The sequence below is a fragment of the Oncorhynchus tshawytscha genome, linkage group LG25, assembly GCF_018296145.1.
Source record: "Oncorhynchus tshawytscha isolate Ot180627B linkage group LG25, Otsh_v2.0, whole genome shotgun sequence".
NCBI classification, from domain to species: domain Eukaryota; kingdom Metazoa; phylum Chordata; class Actinopteri; order Salmoniformes; family Salmonidae; genus Oncorhynchus; species Oncorhynchus tshawytscha.
In genome coordinates, this window is record NC_056453.1 from 13,446,908 (window position 1) to 13,457,506 (window position 10,599).

At 42.3% G+C, this 10,599-nt stretch overlaps 1 protein-coding gene across 4 annotated transcripts; it reads right to left on the minus strand.

Moving 5' to 3' along the window:
* Positions 1 to 250: 250 nt before the first annotated feature.
* On the minus strand, positions 251 to 9,841 carry LOC112224248 (zinc finger protein OZF). 4 transcript variants are annotated; one of them, XM_024387694.2, is made up of 6 exons: positions 9,388 to 9,841; positions 6,850 to 6,974; positions 2,531 to 2,708; positions 2,376 to 2,434; positions 2,128 to 2,230; positions 251 to 2,045 (listed from the first exon to the last, which is right to left on the minus strand). In XM_024387694.2, the coding sequence occupies exons 2-6, from the start codon at positions 6,928 to 6,930 to the stop codon at positions 997 to 999; spliced, it is 1,470 nt and encodes a 489-aa protein (XP_024243462.1). In that variant the 5' UTR covers positions 6,931 to 6,974; positions 9,388 to 9,841; the 3' UTR covers positions 251 to 996. The 4 variants fall into 4 exon arrangements, with proteins under 4 accessions (XP_024243462.1, XP_024243463.1, XP_024243461.1 ...); XM_024387695.2 differs by lacking the exons at positions 6,850 to 6,974; positions 9,388 to 9,841 and adding exons at positions 2,825 to 2,868; positions 2,977 to 3,115; XM_024387693.2 differs by lacking the exons at positions 6,850 to 6,974; positions 9,388 to 9,841 and adding an exon at positions 2,977 to 3,356 and having other exon boundaries at positions 2,376 to 2,431.
* Between the last annotated feature and the right edge of the window lie 758 nt (positions 9,842 to 10,599).

The following is a 10,599-nucleotide window of genomic DNA, read 5'->3' on the forward strand; positions in this document are numbered from 1 at the left end:
AGTTTTGCAACAGCAACACTAGATAGAGTTCTCACGTCCTTGAATAATAGTAACAAAATAAATTAGACAAAATAAACAATGAGGCAAACAAAATCAGTCAAATGAATCACTAAAATAAGCCTCAAAGTGCTGCAACAGCAAATGTCAACCTTTCAATTGAGTTTAGCAGTGAATTGGGCAATAAAGCAACATGGTAGCAAGGTTTCCATTTGGATCCATAACAAAGTTCACACAGAGGAAATGGCCAAAATTGAATCATTGAATGTCTTTAATGATTACATTCCTATAATTTACTGTGATTTGTTTGAACCAATTTGTTCCATCCCACTAAATACAGCCATGTGTTGATTTGTCTCTTTTACATAAAGTATATAAAAACAAATGCTATAAAATAGAAAATGTGTGAATTCTTAACTCAAGTCTGTGGGAAACAAACATTAAGAAACAAGTACATGTGGTAAGCAATAAATACAAATGGACCTGATGTTTTGGAAGTACAGACTAGCCAGCCAAGCAATTCTGTTAGAACAAGACAATCTACAGATTGTTTTGTATCCAAACACCAGTTTCAGTTTTATTGGCTTTTTACAAATGATATCAATACATATCAGGCTGCAAAATGTTAACTATACTTTTAGTTATGCTAAATAACATTTCTTACATATTTACAAAAATTGCATTATTATATACAGTACACACTAACATGAAAACATTATTTAACTTAAATATATTGTTTCTGCTTTTTCCTTTTCATAATTGCTTAAATGGGAACAAAAACTCAAATACCTAGCCCCTGACAGCAAGTCTTATTCCATAATAAACTATACATTTTTGCTCAGGCTAAAATCAAGTTGAAAGGGGATTCCCTAGATTCACCTGCCAGGCTTCAAGGCTTTCACCAGAGACATCTGGTGATTCAACCAACAGGCATAAAAACAGCAAAGCAAAGGACAACAAAAGCCTGTCAAAGATTGAAACCGTTTGCCCATCACAATGTTAGATTGAGGCATAAACACATTTGTGCATCTGAAGATTCCGTTTGTCTGAATACCTCTTCCCACATTTATCACAGATGTACTGTTTCCCTCCTGCGTGGACATGCTTCTTGTGAGTTCGGAGATGACTGCCCTGACTGAAAGTCTTCCCACAGATTTCACAGCTGTATGGCTTCTCTCCTGTATGGATTCTCTGATGCAACTTCAGACTGTTGGTGTTGTTAAATCTTTTCTCACAGAAGCTACACTCGAAAGGCTTCTCGTTAGAGTGGGTGCGTCCGTGAGAGATAAGACTACTCTGCTGACTGAAGGTCTTGCCGCATTCTGTGCAGCCAAATGGCCTCTCTCCAGTGTGGATGCGCTTGTGTATTTTCAGATTCACTGATTGACGGAATGTCTTGCCACACAAGTCACAGCTAAATGGCCTGACGCCTGTATGAATCCGCTGGTGGTTCTTCAGATTGACAGAATGACGGAAACGCTTGTCACACTGATTGCACTGGAAGGGCTTTTGTCCAGTGTGAATGAGTTGATGGGTCTTCAGTGTTACAGCGCGTGTGAAGCCTTTCCCACACAGCAAACAGGTGAAGACTTTCTCTCCCGTGTGAATTTGCTGGTGTCTAGACAGATTTTGAGCCAGGTTGAAGCTCTTGCCACACACGCTGCAGCTGTAAGGCTTTTCTCCAGTGTGTATTATCGAATGCGTCTTGAGGTGTGCCTGCTTGCCGAAACATTTCCCACAGACGCCACATATAAAAGGCTTCTCACCAGTGTGGGTGCGGATGTGATCATTACAACTCTGTTTGTGGGCAAAGGCTTTGTTGCAGAACATGCACACAAACGGTTTCTCGCCTGTGTGAAGTCGCTGGTGGGATTTGAGGTTACTCTGCGTGGAGAAACTTTTCCCGCACTCTGTGCAAATAAAGAGCTTCTTTTGGGCAAACAAAGACTCCAATAGGATGTCTGTGGGTTTCACTGGTGGGTCATCGCTAATCATACAATATTGGTTCTCTGAGGAAGAGTTTGCTGCAAAAGCATTATCAGCAGCTCCTGTAAGACATATATAAAACATCTCATTTTAGGTGGCAGGAGATAATTTGATAGGCCGTCCAAATACTGGCTTTATACTTACTCTCTGCAATGGCCCCCAGGTGTATTTGTCCATACTCGTCTTTGACAGAGACAGCCAAGACGAGGGGAGATTCTGGGGTGTCCACTTCCTCCACATCTGCAGACTACCGGCACAAACATATTGATTAGGTGTGAACTTTAGGAACATAATTGGATCATGTTATTGAAATGGCACAGACTACAAACATTGAAACCAGCAAAAGTGTTTGCAGAAACAATGACTCTTGAAGCAATCTGCAAAGTGCTTACCTGCATTGAAACAGTTTGCGCCACAGTTTTACAAGTTCCACCATAAGAATGTTCCTCTGCTACACCAAAGAAAGGAGGCATTAGAAAGATAAATAGGTAATTATTGTAGCTTGTAGTGCAACAGATAAAGCAATATAAACATCTATGCTACTTACCCATTCCCCCAACTGACAGAATATTCAAGATGCTTGCTTGTGGTTTAGCTTTTTTCCCTCCATGTTCTTTGAAGGTCTTGGATTCAAAGTCCATCAAAAACTTAGTATCATCCATAATTTTAATTATTTTACCCAATGCCTCACTGCCCAGTACCTCCATGAGTGTTGCGAAGTGTGTCTGTAAATGAAAAAATAATACCAATTTTTTTTTAAAGAGATGAGCAATGCTTATTTCAACAACAAAAAATGAATATTGAGAGAGTGGCTCTTCTATTCATGTATGGTATCCGTCACCTGTATATGTTTATAAACATGGTAGGGCCAACAGGTCAGCTGATCTGTGAATGTGATATGGGCAAAACGCTAACGTTAATAGCGACCTCGGTTCAGTATCCTAACCAGCTGCTAGGCAGGGCCTTTCCTCTCTCGCACTCATGGTGACTTACCATCTTATTCTGACTCTCAGTCTGTAGTTTCGCAGATAATTTGTCATCCTCGCAATGTCCCTGGGTCCGTTCCAGGCTGAACACGAAGACAGAGCTGTCTTCTATAAGTTTACCCAGTTCGGCCACCGCCGCGTGAACAAGTGTATCCATGACGGAGGCCAGCTGGGTCTGCAGCGCGATGAAATTTGACATTGTTTGTTGGTATTTATCACGACTGTAGCTAATTGACAACGCTTTCAGATTTGCATTGATGAAAGATTGAGCTAGTAGCTACATCAATACTTTTGATGAATTAGGACTACACAGACTTCTTCACACGATCGCAACGTAAATAGTGTCTGTGCCCAGTCGGAAGTATTACGTGAAACTCCCAAATCGTAGTTCCGGTTTAGAAATGAAGTGGGTTTATTAAAGAGACAGTTACTTTATCTTTATGGGAAAAACTCTTCACGCCACTTCGATAACGAAGGGACTTTTCGTAGGTTAGGTGAGCATTTTCGCTAACCCAAACCTCAGTCTTCTAACCTGCTGCGTAGGTTCGCCTAACCTGCTACGAAAAAGCAGTCATATAAGTGGAGAAGTGAAAATAATATTTACACCAACTGGTTTTGACTTTGTGACTGTGAGAACAAGTGACAAATCAGGGGCATTGAGAATATTTGATGAACAGGCCACAGAGTTTCTAAACCCAAAGTCGCAACATCGCAAGACTTCCGGGAACGCTTGCAAAACAGACCAACAGACCAGGCCAGGGTTTGGGGTTTGAGAAGTCAATGAGAGAACTGAAAGATTCTTCATTAGATGTTGGTTTTCTCAAAATCTAAATGCACAACCTAGATTCAAGCCAATGTCTTAAGTTATTTTTATGGATTTTTTAACATTTTATTTCACCTTTATTTAACCAGGGAGGCCAGGTGAGAACAAGTTCACATTTACATCTGCGACCTGGCCAAGATAAAGAAAAGCAGTGCGACAAAAACAACAACACAGAGTTACACATGGGATAAACAAATATACAGTCAATAACACAATATTAAAATCTATGTAAAGTGTGTGCAGATGTAGTAAGGTTAGAGAGGTAAGGTAATAAAATAGGCCATAGTGGCAAAATAATTATAATTTAGCATTAACACTGGAGTGATAGATGTACAGATGATGATGTGCAAGTAGAGATACTGGGGTGCAAAGTAGCAACAAAATAAATAACAGTATGGGGATGAGGTAGTTGGGTGTGCTATTTACAGAAGGGCTGTGTACAGGTACAGTGATTGGTAAGCTGTTCTGACAGCTGATGGTTAAAGTGAGTGAGGGAGATATTAGTCTCCAGCTTCAGTATTTTTGCAATTCGTTCCAGTCATTGGCAGCAGAGAACTGGAAGGAAAGGCGGCCAAAGAAGGTGTTGGCTTTGGGGATGACCAGTGAGATATACCTGCTGGTGCGTGTGCTATGAGTGGGTGTTGCTATGGTGACCAGTGAGCTGAGATAAGGCGGGGCTTTACCTAGCAAAGACTTATAGATGACCTGGAGCCAGTGGGTTTGGTGACGAATATGTAGCGAGGGCCAGCCAACGAGACCATACAGGTCGTAGTGGTGGGTAGTATATGTGGCTTTGGTGACAAAACGGATGGCACTGTGATAGACTGCATCCAATTAGCTGAGTAGAGTGTTGGAGGCTATTTTGTAAAAGACATCGCCGAAGTCAAGGATCGGTAAAATAGTCAGTTTTACGAGGGTATGTTTGGCAGCATGAGTGAAGGAGGCTTTTGGAAGCCGACTGTAGATTTAATTTTGGATTGGAGATGCTTAATGTGAATCTGGAAGGAGAGTTTACAGTCTAACCAGACACCTAGATATTTGTAGTTGTCCACATATTCTCAGTCAGAACCGTCCAGAGTAGTGATGCTAGGCGGGCGGGCAGGTGCGGGCAGCAATAGGTTGAAGAGCATGCATTTAGTTTTACTAGCATTTAAGAGCAGTTGGAGGCCACAGAAGGAGTGGTGTGTGGCATTGAAGCTTTTTTATTTTTTATTTCACCTTTATTTAACCAGGTAGGCTAGTTGAGAACACGTTCTCATTTACAACTGTGACCTGGCCAAGATAAAGCATAGCAGTGTGAACAGACAACAACACAGAGTTACACATGGAGTAAACAATAAACAAGTCAATACAACAGTAGAAAAAAAGGCATGAGGAGGTAGGCAAATAATGACAATTTAGCAGATTAACACTGGAGTGATAAATGATCAGATGGTCATGTGCAGGAAGATATACTGGTGTGCAAAAGAGCAGAAAAGTAAATAAATGGAAACAGTATGGTGATGAGGTAGGTAAATTGGGTGGGCTATTTACCGATAGACTATGTACAGCTGCAGCGATCGGTTAGCTGCTCAGATAGCAGATGTTTAAAGTTGGTGAGGGAGATAAAAGTCTCCAACTTCAGCGATTTTTGCAATTCGTTCCAGTCACAGGCAGCAGAGAACTGGAAGGAAAGGCGGCCAAATTAGGTGTTGGCTTTAGGGATGATCAGTGAGATACACCTGCTGGAGCGTGTGCTACGGGTGGGTGTTGCCATCGTGACCAGTGAACTGAGATAAGGCGGAGCTTTACCTAGCATGGACTTGTAGATGACCTGGAGCCAGTGGGTCTGGCGACGAATATGTAGCGAGGACCAGCCGACTACAGCATACAGGTCGCAGTGGTGGGTGGTATAAGGTGCTTTAGTAACAAAACGGACGGCACTGTGATAAACTGCATCCAGTTTGCTGAGTAGAGTATTGGAAGCTATTTTGTAGATGACATCGCCGAAGTCGAGGATCGGTAGGATAGTTAGTTTTACTAGGGTAAGTTTGGAGGCGTGAGTGAAGGAGGCTTTGTTGCGGAATAGAAAGCCGACTCTGGATTTGATTTTAGATTGGAGATGTTTGATATGAGTCTGGAAGGAGAGTTTACAGTCTAGCCAGACACCTAGGTACTTATAGATGTCCACATATTCTAGGTCGGAAACATCCAGGGTGGTGATGCTAGTCGGGCGTGCGGGTGCAGGCAGCGAACGGTTGAAAAGCATGCATTTGGTTTTTACTAGCGTTTAAGAGCAGTTGGAGGCCACGGAAGGAGTGTTGTATGGCATTGAAGCTCGTTTGGAGGTTAGATGACCGCAGCAGCTTCCCAATCTTTAGGGATCTCAGACGATAAGAAAGAGAGGTTGAACAGGCTAGTAATAGGGGTTGCAACAATTTCTGTGGATCATTTTAGAAAGAGAGCATCCAGATTGTCTAGCCCAGCTGATTTGTAAGTATCCAGATTTTGCAGCTCTTTCAGAACATCAGCTGTCTGGATTTGGGTGAAGGACAAACACAAATATGCCTTACTTGCAATACGGTTTTGTAACCCTTTCGAACTCTCTAGAGACAGTAGAAAGATCAGCTATGAAAAGCCAACTGACATTTACTCCTGAGTTGCTGACCTGTTGCACCCTCTACAACCACTGTGATTATTATTATTTGACCCTGCTGGTCATCTATGAACATTTGAACATCTTGGCCATGTTCTGTTACAATCTCTATCCGGCACAGCCAGAAGAGGACTGGCCACCCCTCATAGCCTGGTTCCTCTCTAGGTTTCTTACTAGGTTTTGGCCTTTCTAGGGAGTTTTTCCTAGCAACCGTGCTTCTACCCCTGCATTGCTTGCTGTTTGGGGTTTTAGGCTGGGTTTCTGTACAGCACTGTACATCGCTCATGCTGTACATCGCTCATGCTGTTTACAGCTGGGACATATATTTGTAATAACTGGATTATAGCCTATGTAATAGACATGTTATAAATAGTCAATACACATGCTTCATTAGTTTAAAATGTGTGACATGTGAGACTCACCCGTGTCACAGATGCCTGCCAGTGCAGTGTACATCCACAGTGGGAAGAAGGACTGCCTCCCCAGGAAACACCTTTGCCCATCAGACACTTGTACGATCACCACCGGAAACATCTGTAAAAGAAAACTAAATAGACGACCGAATTACTTTTCTCTCAGCTTGGGTAATGTACTAACTACATATTTCATGACCAAAGCCCATTGAACTGCATTTATTATGGGTCCCCATTAGCTGCTGCCAAGGCAGCAGCTACTCTTCCTAGGGTCCAGCAAAATTAAGACAGTTATACATGTTTTTAAACATTACAATACATTCACAACAGATTCTGGACTTGGGGGACTGTGAAGAGACCTCTGGTGGCATTTATTGTGGTGTATGCTTGGGTGTCCGAGCTGTGTACCAGTAGTTCAAACAGACAGCTTGTGCATTCAACATGTCAATACCTCTCACAAAAACAATGCAGAGCAGCGCTTTATTATGGACAGACTTCTACCCATCCTAGCTACTGTTATATCAATATGTATTGACCATGACAGTTAACAATCCAGAGTTATTACAAGCAGTTTAGTCTCCTCAACATGCTCAATTACCACATGATTCGGTCTGATTGGTCGGCTATTTGAGCCATTAAAGGGGGCTTTACTATCCTTAGGTAGGGGAATAACTTTTGCTTCCCTCCAGGCCTGAGGGCACACACTTTCTAGTAGGCTTAAATTGATGATATGACAAATAGGAGTGGCAATATTGTCCGCTATTATCGTCAGTAATTTTCCATCCAAGTTGTCAGACCCCGTTGGCTTGTCATTATGGATAGACAACAATCTTCTTCTTTTTTAACTTCTTCCACACTTACTTTACAGGATTCAAAATTACAATGCCATTTATCTTTGTTTCACAGTGTAGTTTCTTCTTCTTTTTATTCAGTTTAGTCACATGATTTCTCAATTTGCAGTACGTTTGCCAGTCGGTTGTACAGCCAGACCTATTTGCAATTTCTTTTGCCTCATCCCTCTCAACCATACAGTTTTTCAATTCCTCATCAATCCATGGGGATTTCACAGTTTTTACAGTCATTTTCTTAATGGGTACATGCTTATTAATAACTGGGATATGCAATTGTATTAATGTGTCAAGTGCAACATCTGGTTGCTCCTCATTATACACCACATACCAGCAAATATGATTTACATCAACAACATAGGAATCACTACAAAACTTATTGTATGACCTCTTATACACTATATTAGTCCCAGCCTTTGGAACATTGGTTTTCCTAGATATGGCTACTATATTGTGATCACTATATCCGATGGATTTGTAAACTGCTTTCAAACAAATTTCTGCAGCATTAGTAAAGATGTGATCAATACATGTTGATGATTTCATTCCTGTGCTGTTTGTAACTACCCTGGTAAGTTGATTGATAACCTGAACCAGGTTGCAGGCACTAGTTACAGTTTGAAGCTTTCTTTTGAGTGGGGAGCCTGAAGAAAGCTGGTCAATTTCAGAAAATATACCTCTCTATTAATATCACATAAAAACAGCCACACCTCCACCATTTCTGTCATTTCTGTATATCTTATAACCATGTATTGCTACCAATGTATCATCAAAGGTATTATCTAAGTGAGTTTCAGAGATTGTCAGAAAATGAATGTCATCTTTTGCTAGCAAATTATTGACTTCATAAACCTTGTTTCTTAAGCTACATATGTTAACATGGGCTATTTTTAACACTTTTCTGGGATGCTTGATTGTTTTTATTGCTTTACTGGGAAGCTTAGCAGAGGTACATTAGTCCTAAAAGTATAACTCTGGTTCATAGGCACATTATTAGTGCATACAATAGCTGTAAGATCAGCAGAGGCATTCAGGGCAGTAAGAAGGACATAAATTAGGTTACTTACATTGTGTCTACCAACGCCCCTGGGATAGTGTATATTTTCTGAAGCATTATGCCAACTCAGCGACACAATGGTAGGGATTAAATGAGCTTGACAAGTCATTGTCTCAATGCAGCCTAATGCCGTGAAAGGATCCAGGAACCCAAATGATTTGGGTGGATCTCATCCTCCTTATAATGCGAGCTTTGTTTCCAAAAGGTATCAAAATTGGCAATAAATGTTACACCCACAGAGCTGCAGTAGTCTCGTAGCCAGTTATAGAGGGCTAAAAGTCTGCTGAATCGTTCAATGCCACGATTTAGGGAGGGCAGAGGGCCAGATATTATGGGGCGTTTGTTGGTGTCAAGTAGTAACCCAATCAGTTCTTTAAAATCCATCTTCAGCTGTTCTGAGCTGCCCTTCATAATGTCATTCGACCCCACGTGAACCATGACAGTATCAGCCCCCAGTGACAGATGCACAGCCTCGGGAAGTAACCTGGTGATATCCTGAACTTTTGCCCCAGGAAAACACAAAGTCTTTGCCCCAGGTACAGATATATACCTCACCATTGAACTCCCTATCACAATAGCCGGAATGATCCGGCCTCTGCCGTGTCTCGAAGCTGATTGCGAGGTCAGAGCCTCAGAACTCACCTGAGAAGAGGGCTGCTGAGACCCCGGCTGTGTGCAGGCCACGTCAGCCAAAGGGACAGAGCTCTGATCCAAAGAGCACAGCCCAGCGGAGGAGTGCCGCAGTGGTCCAGGCTGTGCCCAGGCAGTTCATTGACTAGGACAGAGAGAGGTAGCTGGAGGGAGATCCACAGCCACGGAGGGAACACCCAATCCCTGTCAGAAGACAGCTAGTACAGGGGCTCAAAGCGATTTGAAAGTCTTAAGTCTGGACGCGGGGGAAGAAGGCAGGCGCGCCGAGAACGATTCTTCTCCTTCTTTCTGGTTCCGACACGGATCCATTTACGCTCACCTGGACTCGAACAATGAGCAGCCATTTTCTGGTTTGAGCTAGTAGAGGGGTGCAGTGGCTGAAGTTGATCATAGCATGTGTTAAATGCAGAGTTTTGATCAAACAGTTACGAAGAAGTCGCAAACAGCACAGTAGCACAACAACGCAGAAGTGTGACGTTTTCCCGTCGTGTTATGAGATCTGCTGAATAGCTAATTGAACATGAGAGTAATAAGTGATCCCACTGCTGTGACACACACTGACTGCCAGACTGGTTCCTATGGGCGGGCAGCCAAGTGGAGCTGCAGAAGCCCCTGACGATCAAAACACACACCCAGGTATAAGAGCAAACACACAGAGAGACACACACGATACAGTACAATACTAGAAATACAGTAAAACATTGAGAGACTTGATTGATTGGATTGGAGAGATTGGTTTGGAGAGACTTGACTAAAATATCCACTCTGGCTACAAGGGGTGCCTCAGGCCCTCTCAGTAGGAAGAAGGCTTTCCTCAGGTCTATGAAGGTTCCTCCACACAGCCTCTCCACATCAATCTGCTCTATAGACCCTACAACAACACAGAGAGACAATGTGTCAACCTGAACTCTGACCCATGAGACACAGAGGACAATTTAATTGGAGAATGAGATGGATTGTTATTCAAAATGGGAATTTACTGTTCTAACAGTGATGCCATGAAGTAATTTGTTATATGTAGTGATGTTCTCTTGCCAACATCAATCAATTTTAATCAAATGTATTTATAAAGCCATTCTTACATTCTTGATGTCACAAAGTGCTGTACAGAAATCCAGCCTAAAACCCCAAACAGCAAGCAATGCAGGTGTAGAAGCACGGTGGCTAGTAAAAACTCCCTAGAAAGGCCGGAACCTAGGAAGA